General features: G+C 36.0%; 3 protein-coding genes and 1 long non-coding RNA gene across 12 annotated transcripts in view; 2 read left to right on the top strand and 2 right to left on the bottom strand.

Annotated features, from left to right (window-relative positions):
• Positions 1–12,641, bottom strand: part of Snap25 (Synaptosomal-associated protein 25kDa) — a 34,469-nt gene extending 21,828 nt beyond the window's left edge. For 2 of the 9 annotated variants that reach the window (XM_076536648.1, XM_076536649.1), the window contains exons 1-3: positions 11,096–11,311; positions 7,034–7,230; positions 6,401–6,442 (exon numbers count right to left, since the gene is read on the bottom strand). In XM_076536648.1, the coding sequence (XP_076392763.1) occupies positions 6,401–6,442; positions 7,034–7,132 (141 nt within the window). In that variant the 5' untranslated portion in view covers positions 7,133–7,230; positions 11,096–11,311. Of the gene's footprint in view, positions 1–6,400; positions 6,443–7,033; positions 7,231–11,095; positions 11,312–12,449 lie in introns of those variants that run through there. The other 7 variants (XM_076536652.1, XM_076536647.1, XM_012294670.2 and 4 more) reach the window with 5 other exon arrangements.
• On the top strand, positions 7,682–10,328 carry LOC105663738 (uncharacterized). Its single transcript, XR_001097151.2, has 2 exons — positions 7,682–9,851; positions 10,083–10,328. It is a non-coding gene; the product is annotated as an uncharacterized LOC105663738 (long non-coding RNA).
• A 699-nt stretch (positions 12,642–13,340) lies between the features above and the next one.
• On the top strand, positions 13,341–16,600 carry LOC100880620 (uncharacterized). The gene is made up of 3 exons (XM_003707228.3): positions 13,341–13,722; positions 13,855–16,159; positions 16,234–16,600. The coding sequence occupies exons 1-3, from the start codon at positions 13,522–13,524 to the stop codon at positions 16,380–16,382; spliced, it is 2,655 nt and encodes an 884-aa protein (XP_003707276.2). The 5' UTR covers positions 13,341–13,521; the 3' UTR covers positions 16,383–16,600.
• A 1,350-nt stretch (positions 16,601–17,950) lies between these two features.
• Prp39 (pre-mRNA processing factor 39) lies at positions 17,951–23,399 on the bottom strand. The gene is made up of 13 exons (XM_003707226.3): positions 23,259–23,399; positions 22,905–23,029; positions 22,566–22,799; positions 22,028–22,483; positions 21,791–21,968; positions 21,448–21,698; positions 21,196–21,321; positions 20,281–20,429; positions 19,790–20,195; positions 19,512–19,676; positions 19,039–19,425; positions 18,675–18,961; positions 17,951–18,603 (listed from the first exon to the last, which is right to left on the bottom strand). The coding sequence occupies exons 1-13, from the start codon at positions 23,305–23,307 to the stop codon at positions 18,306–18,308; spliced, it is 3,111 nt and encodes a 1,036-aa protein (XP_003707274.1). The 5' UTR covers positions 23,308–23,399; the 3' UTR covers positions 17,951–18,305.
• Positions 23,400–23,450: the final 51 nt, after the last annotated feature.

The following is a 23,450-nucleotide window of genomic DNA, read 5'->3' as shown; positions in this document are numbered from 1 at the left end:
AATTTTCGAGAACGAAAGGAAAGAAACAAAGAGAAGAGAAAACACAGAATACAGTTTCAGATACACATAATAGTTAATATATCGTTAAAAGAATAAACCGTATATATGCGCAAGACAAAAAAACGGAAACGAAAGGTCTCGGTCGTTTTGAGTCGCGAGACACGGGTCCGTCCACAAGTTTTGCCTCTTTTAACCCGGTAGCGAGCGCTCGCAAGCGAAATCTCGGGACTCAAACGGACGAGAGAATTACCTGGATAAATGCAAAGTAGAACACACGCACACAGAAGTAGACGAACGGGAACAGAGGAAAGGAGAGCATGAAGAGAGCGGCGAATGACAGAGATAAAGAAGAGCAAAGAAAAGGAGCTGACGGCTTTTCGACCGAGTCAACCGTGAGGAAGAATAGCGAGCTTTGTTAATCGTTCTTTCAACAAAACGATACTTATCTTTCTTCAATTTTCTTTTACTTTTCCCTTGCAATTCGAAGCGACCCACGAGTGCCGGAGATCTCGTCGACCTCTGCACTCCAGTTGTTCCTCGTGATCCAGGTGAACGAACGGGACGGAGACGAGAAAAGAGAAAATTTTCAAAGGAATTAATGGAAGGTCGAAACTGTTCGAGACTGCAAGGAAATTCGTACTTTCGCAACAAATTCTCACGACTGAGCAAATATAAACGAGACTTTCTAACTTTCATGGAATGCACCAACATCTAATTTACGATAGACTCTCGTTCCGAGTCTCGTTATAGTTTCGCTCCGTCTATTATGTAACTCGATAATCAGTTTTAGAAGATACGCGACACGAAGGTATCGCGAATTGATGCCTTTAAATACTAGAAATAGCAAGGCGTCCTTTATCGACTTTACGCCGAAGTTGCCTCCTCCCTAATAACCTGCATCGAAAGTACCCTCGATGAAGTTATATTTCAATAGTCTCGTTTATACTTGATTAAGTCACATAATCAGGGATTGAGCTTCCGACGTAACTCTCTCATGCTCATCCACCGGGAAGTGAAAGAAAAAAAAATACAACGAAACAAACCAATTTGCTCCTTTTCTCGTTCAGCTAGAAAGAGAAGCGTGCGCATTCGTCCGCATAGGAAAATGTGCATGAAGTACCCGTAGAGAAAGAAATCGTGACGACAGGGGGTGAGCCATCTGTCTAAGTGGTGGTATGTAGTTTCTCGGAGTATTTACCGGAATATTTATCGCGACAATGTTTATACGTGACACTGCTCCAAAGTCACTGTGTCGAGTATTCTCAGGTAAATACTCTTTGTCAAACACCGTGCACACAAAGAGTAAAACGAGAGTGGTTTAATCGGACGTATGGTGGTGGTGGTGGTGGTGGTGGTGGCGGCGGTGAGTGATACGTGTACAGGTGAACGCCACCCTCTCTTCGCGAAACAAACGAACGATAGGTAGGTAGACAGACAGACAGACAGACGAACAAAAACTAGAATGATTGGCAAGAGATTAAGACGAATCCGTGGAAAGCAAACAAAACGAATCGAGGAGGAAGGATGACATATGGAGATACATGAGGCTGGCGACTCATTGTCAGACAAAGAGTCCTTCAAAGAGACAAAGAGACTCCTAGGGTGACAGTGATATTTCAATGAGCTATTGTGCCATCATAAATCTTGATATCGCCAAGATTTTTGCACGGCTGTTAGGGAGATTCAAGTATTTTTCAAAATCAATTCTTCGTTCGAATATTCAAGTTATTTAAGTATCTCGATTATTCTAAGATTCGAAGACATTACGTATTTATATATTTTTCTGTACATCTGCAGTATTTCTTTGATGGAATTGCAGAAAAAGATTCCAAATAGCAATCTTACTAACAACGTTACGTTCATTTTCTTGAAAGGACTCATGCTACCTAGATTAGATAAGAATCTTCGAAATTTAATATGAAACGTTCCGCGAAGCTCATTTAAATATCAACGGAACACTTGAGAAAGTCTCCTCGTGAGCAAAGAGCGATACAGCTTGTCCCTGGAAGTTAGATCGACTTCCTAATTGGATCAGCTTCCTCTCTTTTACGCAAGTTGTGTTTGCTGTGAGTAGGTGAGTGAATGTCTGTGCATGATTAATTACGGAGCATCGATAATGATTTCGAGCAGGAAAAGTGACAGCACGATGCATCGAAAGAGGGAAAATGATACAGTGTTTTTTTTCTTCGTGGAGGACAGGCAAACACACAGAGTCAGCCAGGCAGCCAAGCCAATCAGGCGGCAAAGTTCACGAAATCTTTGCAATTCTTATATAATTAACGTGCAAATTACTCTTAAACATTTACTCGAAAGTTGTCAAATAAATTACATAATTAAAATTTCTTCCGCAAAAGACTACGTTTCACGTAGAACGTTGATGTGATATACGACTGCAATTGCACCCAGGTAAAAGTTCATCGACTACTAAGAAACTTGTAAATATTTATCGAAAACAAATTTAATCGATGCACATTATGAAAAACGAGCGAGTTTCCCTTCGTGAACTTTGTAAGCGTGTCGACAGCAAACTTCTCTCATGAAATCTACACCTAATCTGAACAACGAGGATCGTCTCCGTTACAAAATGGACGATTGAGTCTCGTTGCTTTCGCGTGAAAAAACTCTTGTTACAGCGAGTGATCAAGTGTAAGTTTCTTTGGAAAAAAGTTTGCTAGCAGGCAGGCGGGCGATCGTAGCAAGCCAAAGAGTGTAACTGTCGAATGTGTAAGCAAGCGGACACACACGTGGGCACACACCGCACACGTGAAGAAAAGATACACGTACATACACAGCCAGCAACACGGACAATATCAATGTTTGATGCCCGGTTCAGCCAGCAACAAACGGATACAACTGGTAGCAGCGACAGAATTTTTTGGCGGCCACCGATGCTGAAATATCGCGTACTAGCTTCCTCGATTCGTCATCGGGGAAACGATTTTTCTCGCGCGAATATTATTATTATTGCTGCTTTACTGTCATTTACCTGTCTCGGTTGGCCTCTAACGGTCGTCGCTTGAAAATAATATTTTCGGAAAAAGGGAAAAACTCTTCTCGAAAAGTGTCGCAATCGAGACGAATACTTTTTTATCGACGATCGGTTTCGTCATTTAATTTTTACTCCCAATATAAACTTCCATTTATACACTGGATTCTAGTTGCATTGCCACGCTTTATATCGTTAGACTTATCGCGCTTTCATGCATACTGGCAATGCTGATTGTATCTCTTCGCGTTCGCTCTTGTAAATTCCAAAAATTTTCAGCTCCGACAACCCTACTGTGAAATTGCCTCACAGTTGTTACGAAACTTATCGGAAAGAAACGGCAGATAGCTCCGTTGAATATGTGAAAGAGCAAATATAATAGATCGTTTTCGAATACCGATCGTCGAATAGATAAGTGGAATGGAGCGCACAATAGAAATTAAAATGAAAAGAAAGAACGAGAACGGGGAATGCGGAAATAACAGAAACAGGAATTGGTACGCGTAAATTTTTCCAGTAAATACCTGTTTTTACTACGTTAAATAAACGAATTCTTTGATTATTTGAACGTTTCGAACAAGCATCGGTAATAAAGATTAACCATTTTATTCGATTAATTTGCAACTCATTTCCAGTCCGCCAAAATTTGTTTCGTTTCACGATTCGAAGTAGTACGAAATAAATAATGGAAAAATTTACAAGGCAGGGAACGAAGAGCAGGAGTAAAAATAGAGAACAGAAAACAGACAAGAAACAAAAACCTATTTTACTCTGTCATAATCGCTACGACCGTAATTGAAAGTACTTCACGCAAAGAACGCATGAAAAAGTAAAGCTGAAGCACACCAGTCTCCCGTGAACGTGTACAAGATGACGATCATTAAATGGTACCGCGTGATCATCGATCTTTCTTCTTTCCTTCGAAATCATATCGCGTCAAGAGCGATTCTCTTTCCCAAGTAGCGTCCTTTCCAAAGACCCTGTCGGGATTCACCGTTGCTGAAAAAAAAATATCCTCCACCACTGGTAGCATTAACAGTATTTTCTTTTTGTTTTTTTTTTAGCAACTGTCCTTATCCGATCCGGGTTTCGTTCGTCCAGTCTCCATTACGCATCGATAGAATAATCGATTTCACGTATCGACAACAGTTTCGTGTACACCCACTGTTTATTTATCATCCGCTACCGACTAAAACTTTGGAATCGTTTAAATTCATTGTCTCGCAATGTCTTCGCTCGTGTTCCGACGAGATAATTATACGAAAGTTATCTTCGAGTTACGTAGATTACTGTTTGACACAGTGACACTCGGTAATTTGAAAATGTAGGAATTTCGAAAGACAGGAATATCAAATTTTCGACTTCGAAGTAGTACAAGTATCACAAATTCAGAATTTTTTTAAATTGTTTGCCTCTCACTGTAGTAAATTAACGTTGGTTAATTTTGAACAATAACGCGAGGATTGGTATCTCCGTTCCAAAGTTTTGATTAGCAGAGGGCTATACGAAACAGCTTTCCAATGGTGTCCCGCGTGTATAAAGTATAGTACGTACACTAAAATAGTCGGTCGTCGTCTCCAGTGCTCGAAATGCGACACGTGCTAATTAGTGCAGCCACAGATAAGTAGCAAAAGAAATTAGAATGGAGCGATGCAACAATCTTTAAATCCTGGCTCATATTATCGCATCTTTTCGTTTCGTTTACAATTTATACCGCATAATTATGAAAACGGTATGAGATTTTTTACCGTAAGAATTGTAGGTCGAAATAAACGTGAAAAGAAAATATTGTATTTAGGTTATTGCGTTCGCTCCTTCGACAATTAATTAACCAGTTAAACAGGAATAAAGAATAAAGACATCGGATATACACAGTTAAAGATTTCGCACACACTTATAGAGACGTACATACATATATCGAAGAATAGATATATCGAAGATACGAGCATAGACAACGAATAAATTATGCATGGGAAGAAAATATGCGGACAGCTGAAGAACGTAGACAAGAGTACACGAGAAACGAACACGAATGCACGTATCTGCTTATTTTTATATTCTTCCTTTTACGCTAAGTTAACATAGATTGGTGCAAAAGTGTCCTTTTGACCTTTATATCGTCGAATCGTGTCAAACTCTGTAAAATTGAAAATTATCCAGTAACTTCCAGTAATTCTATTTTATGAATGTCGATAAAATATACGTGTCGTCATACGTGTTGTTGTGCAATAACTTTATGTCATCGTATCATGCTACATTTCTTACGTTTCAAAATTTAATATGCAACAACTTAACCGATAAATCGAGAAATTCGTGTTAATTATTCAAAAGCTCCGTGACTTTGTCATTACACTAAAGTGGGTACAAGTCTTTTGCATCAACCTAATAAATTACCGTGTATTTTATTCTCTTCCATTTTACCGTAGAAAATTATCTTTGTTTTCTTATGGACTCCATAAAATAGCGGAAGCTATTTCCATAAAAAAATATTAAAATAAAAAGGACACCAGGTTTACGACGTGCATTCATGCCGCGGATTACCGTTCTCGGACCGCGTCGATGCGTCGTCTTACAATTTCTTCCGTTGTACACATTCGCAACGATCCCATCGGGGAACGAACGTAATGTACAAAATAATTGCATTTGCCACCGATTGCGATAGTTCTTTATCGTTACTTTCTTTCCTCCCTTTTCTCTTCGAGAGGAAAATTGATCCGTTTGGTCTCATCGTGCAAAAAACACACAATACCACGATATCCCCGGACGGCCATTATTATTTCGTTTGACTTCCGTCGTTGAACGACGTTATACCGTTCGAGAGACACAGGAAGGAAGTGAAGGATGCTTCTGGCGCTCCGGAGCTGGGTCAAATACTATTTCAAGATTCTTTAACACGCCGCATAAATCTGACCTTTCTTTTCGTACACACATTGAAACTTCTTCGTTGTTTTCACTCGTTGGAAATTCGCACAAAAGAAATTGCCCTTCCTTACAGATTCATCGACACACCGTCTTCGCTCCTGTATTTTTTTTTCTTTTTTTTTTGGACTTTTTACCGAAATAGTATTTTGCCCACCTCTCTCCAGCGCGTTTCCATCTTTTTTTTTTCTACTGATCTTTTTAGAAGGAATTATTCCATCTAGATAGCACAGTTTACCAAGGACAATGATCAGGACGCCCATATCTTTTTAGCCGCGATCAAAAAACACGCAACAAGAAATTCATCAGCGACAATTATCTCCTATTCTATGAGACAGACATCGTAGGAACAAGAATCACCGGGAATTAGATCGCTATTTGTAACGAGGATCAAAAGGATTAGTTCCGAGGATGATCGAGGATGAAGGTTAAATGCGTATTAAATATAGAAGAGAATAAATCAGTTTTTTTTTCATAGGGACGAGTAGAACTCACCTCCTCGCATAATGCCAGCATACGCCTTGTACTCTCCAGAGACTGCAACAAAATAAGTCAGAGTTAATCCTTCGAATATCACAGGATTACGAGATGAATTTTAATCGCGATCCAACAAGGGGAGCATGTGACCTTTGAAACACTCCGTTATAAAGGACATCAAATGTAATTGGTGTATTCAAATTTCTGCAGTTTAATTTGCTACACTTAATACCGTCAAGCGGAGTATCGTTATAAAACATTATAAGAAATTATAAGAATAAAACAGTATAAGTACGATAAATACTGTCACTAACTTTGCATTCTACGATCTATAGACAATGATTTGAATCTACTCCATTTTTTGAGATTTTCTAATCGAGTCCTTAATTCCTGGATAGTCCTAATTCTTGAGCCATGTCCAAAACTGTTACCGATTAATTAGCCGACGATTACATGGCATACATAGGTTATTATAGAAAAGCAAAATATCAAGAACAAGCGAAATTCTTCGAGTCCAATCGCAGTGTTACTCGTCGGTCACTTCTGAGGCTACATAGTCCCCGAGTCTGCTGGAGGTGTAAAGATCGGATGAGAACGTAATATGTTGTTTTCTTTCGATGGTGTATGACTACGAGGTAGGTAGTCACGTACCTCATCTGTAGTTTGATCGGCCTTCAGCTGTAATTCTTGCAATTCGGTACGAGGTGGACCACCCTCCACCGCACCCGCAGCTGATGTCGGAGCAGGCATCTTGTCTGGTGCCCGATTACCTTTCTTCCTCGACCTCTCTTCTCGGCTCTCCTTTTAGCTGACACTGCTCTCTTTTCGACGCCTCTTGAACTTCGATTCTGCAACAATTCAAGGGTACACGCTCGATTAGCCTAGCTCCTATTCATTAAGCCTCGAGTAAACTACGAACGATTCGATGAAATTAAAACTATCGCATGAGTTTGCACGTATGTACACCTGCTGGACCTAGAAAAGCTACTATCCAGCAAGTATACGAGAGGTGGACGAAGAAAAGACGTACTTCGCAAAGATGCACGAGGGAGAGCTAACAGAGTATCAAGACTCCGCGACCGTGAATCAAGGATCCGCGATTGCGAAATTTTACGCAGAGATTTGGCAAGAGCTGCCAGCCAGTCGGTCGTCGTGGATGCATGTATACGCGTTTACGTGCTGGAGATACGTGTGTAGCCAAGCTCCTGCGAAAATCAATACACCACGACCGACCGACCGACCGACCGACCCACCGACCGACTGACGCGCAGACGCACGACCGCGTTCTCCTCCGAGTATTTCGTCTTTCTCTACTCTATCCTCTTTCCACGGCCCCTTCAAACTTTCCTTGCTGCGCGTACCAGAACGGATGCTGTTACGATTTAACGCGTAGCACCCGAAACTCCCCTAACGAAAACGTAACTAAATTTCTCCAAAAAAAAAACAAAGCACCTATAAATTTCGCCCGAAAGAAATCGAAAATCGTAACCTACTTCGCGAGTGAGCTTGCATGCTCGTGCATCGCGCCCTCGAGGACGCAATTGTTCATCGCTAGTTTAGAATAACTGTAGTAACCCACAGTAGACCTTGAAAAGTCGTTGCAGCCGCAACGCGTTAGGGGGTAGTGTAGGAGAATGTAACCTCCCCGCCATACGCCTAACATACCGCTTTGACAGTTTAAGGTCTCGTTTACATTGATTAAGTAAACAGTAACGTAAACTAACATTCGGATCGAACTGATTAGCATGTACCTAATGCTCGCGATAGAAGTACTATCCCCACTGAACTTTAGCAAAGACTATGCTGGTAGAGTAAATAACGAAGTACGCTGTGTCTGAAATATTGAAATCAAGAGGGAAAGCTAATGGTAGAGAGTTGCTCTAGCCACCGCTAACGTATGCTTTTAAGGGCAAGGGCACACAATCGAATTACTCTCGGGTGACCGGCTTCGGATTAATCTGTCTATCCTTAACCCCGTCCGCACTCCACGCCAGTGCGCTATATCGACACACAGGCTTTTCTACTGTACACTGTGGTTTACAAAATTCTTTCACGGTTCATCATACGAACTTTAAGAATTAAGTTGTAATACGAATCTATATATAGCAGAATTTTTCTGGGTCAAATAAACTTAAATAAAGGAGATTAAGCGGCACGAGTGAATGGGCGGGTGGTGGGTCAGACTACCCCAAACGCGTCACTGTACATGCACTATACGTATCGGTTGGACAGCCGCCCACTTCTTCCTGGTAGCACGATAACCAACCAGCTGGGGACCTTCAAGCGATCTATATACTATAGAAAGAAGAATATTCGGCCGAGCGAATTACTGGACCGGAATTTCAGTCCGGATCTCCTGTTTATCGAGCAATGCTATGGTCATTAAGCTGATCGGATCGGCAAATTTCTTTGATTCGTTAGACAGTTACTAAAAAATTTGCTACTACGAAAATGTTCGCTAACGAAAGGTATCTAACTTTCATCCCCTGGACGAAGTTTGTCGAATTCGTTGAATCTGATACCCAAGTGAAACGCGAACACGGTATATCCGTGGAGCGTTCAAAATCTAGCCACGAGATCTCGTTAATGCATTGCGACAGCACGAGAGCATGGTAATTGGCACTTGTAAATTTAATCACCGGCAAATAAGGTAGCTCTGTAACGAAGAAAAATAAAAGCAGCGGAACAAAAGGAACGCGTGTCCTTACGTTCTATGTAAGACAATAAATATAGGATTATCCTTCGATTAGGCTAGTTTCGAACGACTGAAATTATGGCACGAAGACTGTCCTTGCCCTCGAGACAAAGTTGGCTCGTTTCCAGGGTGAAAGGTACCGCGTCGTTTCTCCCTGGTCAGGGGTACACCTTGCCAAGATCACGGACGACTAGTCTCGGGCCTGGAGGACGCGGCACGTATACCCTCTCGATCGCAAACAAACAAGATATTGGTATTCGATAAAGAAGAAATGGAGAGCGACTAAGTTCGAAGGAAATCTATGTTAGTGAATCAATAACAACCCCCACCCAGATACTTTTTATGTCTTTCGAAGGTTGTGTCAGCAACAAACCGAATCGTCATTGTGAAATAAGTTCTGCTTGGTCTCGCATGCCACGTCGCGAATCTTATGGCGTATATAAAATAGTATATTGTCAGTTATATATGTAGAGGAGCATTTTTCTTAGAGCCCACCGTGCGCGATACTGTACACTCGATACTTCAACATTTTTTAATCTGAGAATTTACATAAATATAAGAAAGAATCATTTACCGAGGCTACATATATTGCTACATTAATAAAAGCTTGAAATATTCTCGAATTATCTTGCGTAGGCTTCGTTCCTCTTATTCAACTACCTTGAGGAACCTTAAATTACTGCTGAAACGTAGATCGAATAATTAACCGGTCATACGCGATTGCGATTAGTTGCAATTGATGTTGCAACTCGAACCGTATGGACAAAACATTAGGTAAGTTCTATACATTCAGCGAAATAACGATTTTATTACCACGTGAGGCACCAAGCATATCAATCTAACCTCTACAATTAACTTTACAATGAATTCTCTACTTTTTATATTGTCATAAACGCCAAACAATTATGGTTAACAGTACAGTGTTATCTTCCTCGCGATGTTTAACCTATAACTTGGGTTAGGTCTAAATGAATATCCTAATGGTTGATAACCATTTCTCTCTAGTATTTACAATGGAACGAATACAACTATTACTAACTGTCAGTGGTGTCATCTTTCGCAACATATAGCGTTCTATGAGATCGTATGTTAGGTTAGGTCTAAATAAACAATGGCCGCAATGAATATACATAGAACAGGTGAGGAAATCAATATTTTAGTGCATTTCCGCATCCCGATGACTCATACATGCGTCACTCTAATTACGCAGTGTATCTTTGCTGAGAAACAAGAATAAAAATACAAATATTCTGACGTCATAGATATCTTCTCGTTCTCTTTCCCACGTATATCTGACGCAGATAGAGCACGCGCATGTACACGCGCACTCAGTCAATGGTTTTCAATGACTCTCAGCTGTTAATGCCGGTAGAAAAACCGTCAGATGTTCCAATAGAGGATACTTATCATCGTGACGAAATACAGAAAAAATTTTTTTATAATCTCTTACGAGTACCGTAAAAAAACCGCGCATACGAGTGACATTTGAAAATCAATAAAGAAAATTGTCGATCTGACATGCTAACGTTAACGCAACATCATTTTACTAGACGATTGTGGAAATCGAGATAATATCGATTTGTGTTTATCCCTTGACAATTGACCTTCTACTTCGAAATAAACTTTCATATTCATTGCACGGTATGCAACAAATATCAAATTTATTCGACATGATATGCAATTAATCGACGATATTCGCTTACTTTTTCATTTCAAACGAGCTTTTAATAATATCTATCTTAGGCATGTCACGTTTCTAATAGCTTCAAAATACGATTTTAAAAACGATGATCTGCGAATTCATTGTTTTACATGTAGAGATTCGTTGCAACGACATCAAGAAACCTTTTAAATCGAATTACAATAATATCGTTGCATTTATAAATTATTGAAATGATATGTGTAATAAAACAAGGGATTACGTTTCCTTGCAACGATGGAAGATTCTATTATGCTAGTGTCAAAGCTGTAAGATAAAAAAAGCTATGCAATGATACCGGCCCAGCTTTATTACTAACCGTAACTCGTCAATAAAGTTGTCTTCGATGGGTGTTTCCGCTGCTGAGAGATCTTACGATCGGCTTGTTATCGAAAAAGAATGGCAAACGAACAATTTTAGAACTGTCACCAACACTCTTTTAAAAATGGAACCGGTAAAATTAACGAGAAATGTATCCTCGAAGCTCTGATCTCCCTGACTCCCTGATTAGTAGTCAGTTACTGACCAACGAGCAGTCGCAGAGTATCAGCACAGCGATCGTTCTCATTGGTGGGGGTAAAACATCGTCGACAAAGGAAAGGACCAATCAGAAGGCAGGATGCCAAACGCGGGAATCCATATTTGATATTGAATTTTACAATTGTACAATCTTTTATTTAAAGATTTTCTAATTATTCAAGAATTTTCTAATACACTTCCATTAAACAAACAGGGGGTGATTATTCGTTATCTTCAAATACTCTCCTTTTATTTTAAATCTGTGTTTAAAGACCATTCATGATGATTATCATTCTAACGATAATTGTTATTTATAATGAGGGAGATCATTTACGAAAAACTAGTACTGATAATAACAGATTATGTAGCTAAAATTTCTACAATAATTTCATTGGTAAGATAGATATATTAGATGTCAGTAAAATTGTACAATAATTTAAACATAAATGTGTTGCTAGGTATCTTAAAATTTAGACAATGCTATAAACTAAATATTTATGAAATGTTAATCAATATAAATATAAGAATAATGTTTTTAATACATATTTCTGATTGTGCTTACCTTTTCGCTATCTATATTGTATAAAATAATTATCTTTTTGAATGTGTACTAAAGAAAATATAAACTAAACATGAAAAATTATACAATCAACAAGTAAGACATACACATATCTTAAAAATTATACTGAATGTATGTTAAAACATTTTTATTTTTTGATGACAAGAAAAATTCTCACATAAACATAAACATTAACACAACTTTTATAATACATATTACAATGAGATCAATCTCATGTGTATAATATTATATGTTATACATATTTAGTTTTTTGTTTTTGAATATTATAATTTTATATCACCATGTTTGTGTATTGTCATATAAATTTATATCTATAGTACAATTAATTCCCGTAAATGAATAAATATGTGTACATTGTATTTGTCTTTCAGAAAAATCTTCAACGATAAAAAATAATATAATTTGGTAAAAAGAATGGTTTTAAAAAGTTTATCTAATAGGAAATTTATACTTTAACATGGGTCAGACAATGTAAGAAATCGATACAACTTCACTGCAATGTGGTACTTTGTTCGTTTTCAAGTACATAAACTTGCTTTAAAAATATATCAAAATAAACAATATATTTGCTTACCAATGGTGCTTTAATAGCTAGCGGTACACCAAATAAACTATTGCAAAATTACACCGAACTTTTATATTTTCGAAGACACTACAGCAATCACAGGTAATCACTTGAATACGACGAAACAGCTGCTCCTGGTTATCTGACAACCGGAACTGAAGAATAGGTTAACTTTAGTTCTAAAAATGGCGGAAAAATTTAAATGCATAAACGAACAATTGACTTTACGATATGGAAAATGCTATAGATGTTATGTAAAATTTGATCATATTAATATAAGTCATGTAAACGGTTAAGGTTAATTTTGGTTATTTATAATTTTACATTATCTTACATATACCTTGCCTGATGTATCAAAATTTTGTAAACTTACAAGTACCGTAACAAACTTACATTCTTTTACATATACCAGTTAATATAATTAATTGTTGAAATTTGTATTGTTCCAACTAAATTTTTAAAGCAGAAGATATAGGTGAATTTGAAAGAAACAAATATTTATGCCTTAACACAAATGTTTAAAATTTAAAACTCAAATCTACTCGCTTTATTGAATTACTCTGACGTATTTTTTGCAAAATGTCCATTAAAACACAACAACAAAATATTCGTGTTAAATAAATTATTTTTCAGTATAAATGTTAGAAAATAACATATAATTCTTGAATATGTATAAAAATATATGTCTGTTATTCAAATATTAAATTATATCATTTATCTTATCTGTATTGCAATAAAAGTGCTGTTAAATGAAACACAGAAACTCTGAAGATATAAGCGCATGTGTCACGTATGTATTTGTATATATGACCCGAAAGATTACCGATTTATGTTATTGTTTCCTCCAGTCTTGAATATCAAATTTAATTAATAACTTTACTCGAAATATACATATGTATATATATACATAGTACGACTTTATTTACTTGGAATAAATATATTCCATGAAATAGAACGATTATGATTAAGTAAGAGTTTAAAAGGAATTATTATTTTCGACTGAATGATACAAAGAAGTAGTTGAAGAATCAGCTGCGTCAGTTGAAGGTCAAAACTGTGACTGTAATGTGCGTTTAGTAAGATGGCAGGCTTATTATTGCTCGTAACGCGCATTTTACTTTTATTTTTTTTTCATTTAATCCTTGTATCCTGTGGTTCCATCAATAAGTCAGTACAAAATGTACCGGAACCTTTAATTCAAAGTGCCTTAAATTCTTTGAATAAGGATTCTCCAACGCATCATACATACAAGGGCGGTAACCTGATTAATGCGCAAAAATTGGTATGTTTTTATACAAATTTGTTAATAAATAAATTATTACTATCAATAGGAGTGAAAATTGAAAGATTTGTATAGTTGGTTGAATTAACCAATTAGAGTACGAATTTTGATCTGCTTATCTTTTATTTTTAGGAGGAACCACCATATGCGATATATAGACTCACGTTTGATTTGACTCCTGTTTGTAAAGAAGCATTAGAACCATGTCCTCGAGAAGCATGTACAGTTGAGGTAAAACAACATGAACATGGAAATATAAATGTTCTACGGGAGTCTATACAATGCATGTACTTATATCCACAATCTGTCCAAGATGATCCCTTACAAATGCAAGAAAACAATCAAGATCAGGAAATTATTGATAATTTAGAAAAACAAATTGTTAACAATCAAAGTATCGAATTAGATCATGAAATTCAAAATAACAGAGACCACAGCGAACGACCATTTATAGCAATGAGAGCTCCTAATTCTACATATTGTCCAGGGTGTCCATATGAATTAAATCCAAACCTACCTGGATTGTCTACTTTTGGAGAACAAGTGGTGAAATCAATGGATGAATTGATACAGAATGATTTCAAACATAAAGTAATAGGAATTGTTAAAGTTACTAGTGCTATACCGCCTTCATCTAATGTTGTAAAGTATGAAATTTTATTCCGTATAGGAGAATCTGACTGTTTAAAAAATGCAATTGATCAGGCAGAATGTTCTATACAGTTGAATCTTCCTGTGAAGACGTGTTTGGTAACATTTGAAGAACAACCCTGGAAACACAACACCCGTAAAATAACAAAAAACAATTGTACCATGGATAATAATTTAGAGGTTGAAGGAAATGTTAGCTCTTATTCTACCTTAAATGTTGAAGCTCTTGTAACAGATGCACCTAACAAAGAAGAAACTAATCCTGAAAAACTAGAGGCTTTAGAAAATTTAAAAAATATTCTTAATAATTATACTTATAGTACAACTACTAAAATAGAAGAACCAGAACAATCAGAAGTGACAGAAGATCCTCCCATAAAAGTTTCAATAAGTAGAGACAATGATGATACAAAAATTGAAGGATTTGGAGATAAAACTAAAGAATTTGGTGAATTTTTAAAAGATTTCGACTTGCCTACAAGAGAAATTCAATCAAATCCTGAAACAAACAGGGAAGAAGTTAAAGAAGAAATTATTTTACCGAAGAAAGTAGATGCTACAAAGAATAAATTACGTAAATTGTATAGAAATAAAAGAAAATCTGACCTTGTGGGTGCACCTTATAGCATAGATATCAATGATCCTCAAGTACAAACACTTGCACACAAAGGATTACAACAATTTTCAGAGAATTCAGAAGGTACAAATGAACCTATGATTGTACAAATTGTTGAAGCCACACAGCAAGTGGTATCTGGTATGTTATATAAAATAAAAGTTAAGTTAGGAACAAGCACTTGTGCAAAAGGCACTAAACAAAATTGTGTGCTGGGAGAAGGAAGTGAACTTAAGGAATGTCTATTTACGATTTGGTCCCAGCCATGGATAGATCGTGGAAATCCAAAAATTACTATTAATTGTGATTTAAAAAATAAACAGAAGCGATCATTACGAGGTTCTCAGTACAGTTTAAAAATGCTAAAAATGGCAGAGGATTATAAGGATGAACTTTTGTTTGAAGATTTTGTTAAAACTTATAATAAAACATATTTGTCAGCTAAAGAAAAAGCTGATCGTTATAAAGTCTTTAGAAAGAACTTAAAAATGATTGAAAAATTACGAAAGTTTGAACAAGGAACAGCTGTGTATGGTGTTACAATGTTCGCGGATTTAACACCTGAAGAATTCAAAACAAAGTATTTAGGTTTGAAAACTAATTTGAATCAAGAAAATGATATACCTCTTCAAGAAGCTGTAATACCTGACATTGATTTACCTCCTAAATTTGATTGGCGCGAATATAATGCAGTAACACCGGTCAAAGATCAAGGTCAGTGTGGATCATGTTGGGCATTTTCTGCAATTGGTAATATAGAAGGACAATACGCAATTAAGCATAAGAAATTATTATCTTTGTCGGAACAAGAATTAGTAGACTGCGATAATTTAGATGATGGATGTGGTGGAGGGTATATGATAAACGCTTACAAAACCGTAGAAAAACTAGGTGGTCTTGAATTAGAAACAGATTACCCTTATGATGCTAGAAATGAAAAATGCCATTTCCTTAAAAATAAAGCTAAAGTGCAAGTTGCTTCGGCTTTAAATATTACAAACGACGAAAAAAAAATGGCACAGTGGCTGGTAAAAAATGGTCCTATTTCTGTTGGCATTAATGCTAACGCAATGCAATTTTATTTTGGCGGTGTTTCGCATCCTTTTAAATTTTTGTGTGATCCTGCGAATTTAGACCATGGAGTTCTAATCGTAGGATACGCCACGAGCAGTACGTATTATATTTTTCGAGTTTAAAAGTATCTTAATTTTAATATATTTTCACAAAATATTTACTTTTTTCAGCATATCCTCTATTTAAAAAAAAATTACCTTACTGGATCATAAAAAATAGTTGGGGTCCAAAATGGGGCGAACAAGGTTACTACAGAGTTTATAGAGGAGACGGTACCTGCGGAGTTAATGCAATGGCTTCAAGCGCTATAGTTGTATAACGAAGATATTTGTGAAACCAAAGTCTTTCATAATGATATTAAATGTATCTAAAATAAAATGATACATATATATATATAGTTTTTTTTTACTAACGTAATATGCATGTTAATTGCTTGAATTATGAACAGATTTGTATAATATCTTTAACAATTAAAAATCATACATACTATATTAAAAGTTCAATGACAAGCTTACAATAAAATCATAAATATACAAACTTTTCAAGGTTGTAATTATTTATATGCGTAATAATGACTTAATAATAAATAAGCATATTTGTTATATTTTAACGTTTTTTCATTGCGTTTTAATGATTAAATCCATCCTGATCCACAATTCAAACTATATAATTAATAAACATTAAGTTTTATGTAATATTGACAATTTATTGAACATGTTTAATGAAAATTAATTTAAAACTACATTATATCAACTGAAACACTGATGCAAAGTGCAATTAAAAATTATATTTTTTGATTTTGGCAATCATAAACATATTTTATAAAATCCTAAATTAGTAGAAGGAGTATGCTGTCACTAATCAATTTCATTTATTACGAATTATAAAATTCATCTACGAAAAAAAAGAAAAAAAAATATTCTCAATGTATGTAATTTCTACACAACTTTACGTAAAAATTTGGAACCTAATTACAATATACAAAATATTCATCTGTAACATAAAAATATAACTACAGTGAAAGGTAGTTATGTTTCTTAATCCTCTTTTATCAAAAATGTTTCGTCGAATGTTAATATTATTCCGTGAATATTTAATGAGGTGCGCTTACGTAAAATTTCTAGGACATTTAAATATCCGTTTTTCTTTTTCCAATTTACATATACATATATCCTAACTTTCTTTAAGCTGTACGTTTAACGTATATTAGCAAAAACTATATTATCATAAACTAAGTACGCGGAAAAATACTTATTACTAGGGATGTGCAAATAGACCAATACATCGAGTATCCGAGCTTCGAGTCGGAAAAGTATCTTTTCAAATACGAAATTTAAAATTGACAATTTTTTAAATTCACCAATTCGACCTCCTAAGCCCAAATGGAGGTAGTGGGAGTGTGGGGTATCACTTGTTCTTAGCTACAAGAAGTCTGTAATAAGAAATGTAGGGTGAATGTCTTGATTAGGTTTCCTTTCCGGGTCTTTCTACAATCTGGAAATCTCAGAGACTAGGAATCCTAGATTCTAAACATTCTAAAGTCTAAGAATCCTAGGATTTAGAAATTCTGGAACCTAGAAACCGTAGGATCCATAAACTATTCATTGAATTTACGAGCAGCTTTTTAAGCTTTTATTAAGGCATTTTAAAAATTTTTTTTGAATTTTTCTAAAATTCGTTCGCGTTCTCGGGTACTCGGCTCATCCCTATTTATTACATACGATAGGTAACAATTATGAACTGTTACTGTTGAAAAAAAATAACACAATGTCCCAGAATAAAATATCGATGACAGTATGCTGCATCGTATCAACTGAATGCAAATACAACAATTTTTCATTTTTTTTCGTTTTAACATATTATGGAGAAATATATTTTCACTTAGCGTACTTTATCTCATACTGTATAGTAAATTTTTATTAACTACCTTCTATCGTATTATGACTGAAATACATTTATCATCGGCAGGAAATTCAATTTAGTATTTCCTATACTGTTTTATCGTTTAAAATACACTAAAACAGAATTTCATGCAAAGAATTCATTGTATTGAATGTAAGCATCAGTACATGTATCACTGTTATTCGTGTCAGGTCACTGATGTGTCATTGGAACTTGAAAGAATTTTTATGTCCTTTTTCGTATCGATTCTCCGAATGATGAAAGAATAATAATTATAAAATGTACAGTAGATACAGTAACGCAATGAAAACTGGTACAGAAAAAAACTTTGTATAATCCACTAGTAGTAATTGTAAGATCCCCATTGATTATACGGTCCATATGCTTGAGGTCCACCCTGGCCGTATTGCCAATTCTGATAATTGGCGTAATTTGGATCAGAAGGTGGTGGATACTGTTGATAACCTTGCTGATATCCACCTTGGCCTCCATATTGGCCACTTTGAAATTGTTGTTGTGATTGATATGGTCCACTTGGGCCACTACTGTATTGATAAGATGACTGTGAACTGACAGAAGGTGGGGGTGGTACGTTAGATTGATCGGTTGTTTTAACTTTCTTTGGGGGAGAAGTATCTCTGTAACGTACGAAATTTTTGTCATTGAAACCATTCTATATATACTTTCTTTCTAAGAGAATAATACTTACGCTTTTGCATCGTCATTTTTCGTTTTCTTTCGTTCCTTTGCCTGTTTGATACATTTTTGAAACTGTTCGTGTGCTTTTAACACTTGTCGAATATCTGGACTAAAATCTTCCAGAAATTCAACTTTGCGTTGTGCAAAAAGTACTCTCTGTTCGAGATCAGCGTGTTCTCGTTCTATGAACATATCCATATACCCTACAATTTCTTGAGTATCAACGGGAGATCGTTGCATCCCCAAATCAATTAATTGTAAATAAAGTCGTGGATTATCTTTGTCTTTTTCTGTCGCCTGAAAAGAGCGAAAACAAATTTGTTGTGAAAATAAATAGGATGCAGTGAGGTACACAGCGAGGATCAATCATATACCTTCAATAATACTTTGATTGCTTTATCCACATCGTTTTTTACTTTACATAAAAAACGGGCGTACTTTACGACAATGTTATTAGCGATTGTTCTATTTTTGCTATTGCTAATGTAATTTTCATACAATGTACAGGCTTTATCCAAATCCCCCCTTCTGCGTTCCAAATTTATTCTTCTATACGCCACTTGTAACATATTCGGTATTACGTTGTCAATATTTTCCAATATGTTAGCTGCTTTCTCAAAATTACCCTGACCCTCTTCGAACGTTGCCCACTGTAGGTGCAAGTTTGGTTTCTTTGGATGATGTACCATACAAGCTCTAGAGTACACGTCCCTTATTTTTTCCACATTATCGCCTTTTAAGGATTCCAAATAACGAACAAACTACAAAACATATGCAAATACACTTCTTAATATACAATTTAATGCAAAAGAAAAAAGTAATTAAAACACGATTGTCATGAACTTACTCTCATCCAAAATTCATCGTACAAAGCGCAAGCAATTAAACACCTTTCAAATAAAATAATTATTCGGTTCTGATCTTTCTGTTCAATTTCAAAATCTAAATATTCCTTCCAGTTTTTCAACTGACATCGTTCCAAAGGCTTCACATGAAAATATGGACGTTTGATCTATAAAAATCAAATAATTATTTGATATCAGCGCAAAACGTATATAACAAGTTATGTCTGCAGTCAGGTCTCACTATCTAACTATATAGTAAAATTACAATCTGTATACTTACACCCTCTTCATACGACCACCTGGCAGCAACTGCATTAATATTAGCTTTATGCATTTTACGTCTACTACTAATGATCTTTTCCCTAATAGCACGGGTCTCTTCGTCAGTCGGTGGGAGTTCGTGTGGAGGTGGTTCTTCTCCAGGTGGTGCATCATCTGCAGCCGAATTAGAAGTATTGTCATCAGACTTGAGAAGTGCCTTTACTTCAGCTCGCAGGGCAAGGAAATCATCAACGCTCAAAATGCGATTTGGCAAGTTTGAAGAAACGAATTCTTGAAATGCATCGAAGTGGGAAATATAACTGAGAGTAGGTGTACACAATAAACGATCGTACAATGCTGTTACTCTGCTTAGACGTTTGCCTTCCAATTCCCATTTTATATAGCTTTCCCAAAGACGATCAGATCTAAGGATGAAATGATAAACTTTCTTTGTTTTGTGTTCTTTTATAGTTGGACAGAAGTCTATGTGCGTATAAAATATATTCAAACCTGAATTCAAGACCACAAGCTTGAATAGCCCTTTCATATTGTTCTCGCAGTTTTTCTTCATCCTTTTCATAGACGGTTTTGCAGTGGTTGATGTAATGGAGCCAAAGGTCGACACTGAGCGAAATAGCTTTCAAACCTTGGTCGAATACCTGTAGTAATCGTTTGCAATCACATTTAGAACAGTTTATAACCGATTGGGTTGGTGGCGGGTAGACTTATACCTATTTCTTTTTTTTTAGCTTTCGTAAAGCATTACGGTTTTTTTTAGCAACTTATACTCACATATCGTACGCGTACTGTAAATAAAGAGATTTAATTAACACAGAGATTGCAGAGCATTGTGCATTCACCTTAAAGTCAAGGAGTGTTCCAATCTGGGTGCCTCTGTGTCTTCCGCCACTTTTTCTTGCTCCCTCTCTGGCATGTTCACGTCCTAAGTCTTTGTTTCTGACTTTGATTTAACACCCAACCCAATCTTACTTACATTAAGTAAGGTACCGCATCTTATGCTTAAGTTACAATACTTTCTGTAGTAAGCTATGTGTACAAATGCTTACAGTAAATATTACACACACAATTTCTTGCACGATAATATCGCAAATTGAAACAACTAGCCTTCGCTTGACTTACGTATTGTACGTAGAATATCAATATAACGGTATAAGTAAAACAGTAATATTCGCAATAATATTGTAGATATCGCAGAATAATTAATTAACTAGCTATTTGGTAAACGGAGAGAGTCGTATAGGTGCCGCAAGACGTGCTAGGCTGTTGGAAGGGAAAACCATATTTACGTGCGTGCACACTGCCCACGCGTCTTCCTAACTCGAGCTATTTTCATTAGATTGCGTTAATTAAATGATATCATAATGAGAAGTAGACCTATGAAATATGGTAAACGAGTTGACTCACCCTTTGGACATTTTCCGGATTGCCTTTCTTCTTCTCGTAGTCGGCGAACTTTCTCCAGTAACCGTAGCAATATGGATAACGCTCCAAAAATTTGGTATAAGCTTCCCGTGCAGCTTCTGCATCATTCTGTAAAATAACAAATATCTATATTATCAAGACGAAACTCCCGCGTGTGTTCTTAAATGTCTATATTCTCAAATTCCTATATCCTTGTTACTACCACTCACATAATTTTCACGCTTTCAAACTTACTTCTTGATCAACGTATTGAAGAAGGTATGTCCATCCTGTAAAATCCGATGGATCCTCGTTAACGGCTTTCCAATATTTTTCCAGTTCTGGCAGTGTCTTTTTCTTTGGCGATGCTGGTTTCATTTCTTGCTTATTGTCCCCAGGATCCGTTTCGGTTGAAAGTGCAACTTTTTTGGCCGGTGTTTCGTCGTTGTTTTCAGACGTTGGTGAACTGGGGTCATACTCTCCCTCAGCGTTTAATTTGCGTTTATCTGAAAACCAAAATAATGGAAGATAGACAAGTATTAAAAGTCGTTTATACTTTTGTAAGAAATATGCTAAAAGTTTTTAATTTTAAGCTCACTTGTGCCTTCTGTCTTAGTTTTCTTTTCTGGTGTTTTGCTCAATGCCTTTGTTCCACTTTTCTTCTTTTTTTCACTGTCTAATGGTAATTCATCCTCAGAAACTGATTCAGTTTCTCCCAAATCTGCCGGTGCTGCTGCGGGTAATTCTTCGTCTGATACAGCTTCTGTTTCAGGTTCCTGAACATTAAAAATGAGTATTGCAATTTGAACATATATATTATTTTATAATGCTATACCTTTGTTGTAGCTTCAGTGGGTAATTCATCTTCAGATACAGCTTCTGTATCAGGCTCAGTTTTTTTCATAGCATTTTCAGGTAAACATTCCATGTCATCTTCTGCCATTTCCGTTATTACTGTTGTGTCTCCATCTGACACAATTTTTTCTGTAGCAGTTTCTATATCTTCTGATGTTTCTTGTTGACAATCCACTTCCATAACTTCAATCTCAGTACCATCATTTATAACATTTTCAGTTTCAACTTCTGTTTCTAAAATTTCTGTTACTTGTGTCATAGATTCCCCATCGTCGTTTATAACTTCTTGAAAATCTATTAATACACGTTGATTCGTATCGTCATTACTAATATCTTGTCCTTCCATATCCATTTGTTCACGTTCACTTAGCATATCAACTTTATCCACACTGCTCTCTTCTATGATTATAGGTTCTGATACTGTAGTAGAATGATCCTAACACAAAAAAATAAAAATTTCAATAAAAAATAATTTTGATATAAAGTAATTTTGTACCAAAATCATACATGTTACTTACAATCTGAGATACAGATGTTTCTAAATCAGGTACAGTTTCTTGAACTCCTATTTCTACATTTTGATTCATATTAATTTCATGAACATTTGTGTCAACAGAATCATCTAATTCTAAATGCAACATAGACGAATCATCTTCATTATGTTGTTCGATAATAATGTCACCGAACCTTTGCACTCCATTTTCTGGAATGCTTTCCATAACAACCTCTTCCTCTAATACAGATTCTTCCTCCTAAAAAAGAAATAAAATGCAATCAATTATTTTCGTTCAATATACTATTGACTATATACTTCAACGATTACGAGAACTATCTATGATATTACAAATTTTACACACCTCGATTTCTTCAATTTCCTGCACTATTTTCGAAGAACGTGTCGCTCTTGCTAGAAGTTTCTTTACAGGAGATTTCTTCGCTACCACGGTAGTCTTTCGCGTACGACTGGATCTAGTGCGTCGTACTACAAGAAATAAATATATAAAACAATTGCAAAATTTGAATGAAATATTTACACGTTACATGCGTGTGCGAGACGCCATTCATTTAATGGCGGTTCGCAAGTTTTCGGTTAGCTGCCGGGTGTATTACTGCTTACGTTTATCTTACATAAACGTGTATCAATATAGATGAAAAGCAAAATTACAAAATGTTAAATGTAGTCTCTTTCAGGAATATCATAGTCTTCTTACCAGGCTCATTTAAAGTAATCTCGGTCTCGTCACCACTTGCGGACGACATCTTGCCTCGATGCAATCTCTGGAATGTAAAACGCAGAACTGACGAAGAAAATGGCGACAAAACGTTAGCAGAGACCCTTTGTAGAATATTTATGTACTAATGTGGTGCAGTTGATAAACTATAGAACTAGTTTATCGTTGATC

This window comes from Megachile rotundata, chromosome 10 (genome assembly GCF_050947335.1).
Source record: "Megachile rotundata isolate GNS110a chromosome 10, iyMegRotu1, whole genome shotgun sequence".
Taxonomy (NCBI): domain Eukaryota; kingdom Metazoa; phylum Arthropoda; class Insecta; order Hymenoptera; family Megachilidae; genus Megachile; species Megachile rotundata.
Note: the sequence above shows the minus strand (reverse complement) of the source record. Positions and strands in the feature narration are given on the sequence as shown.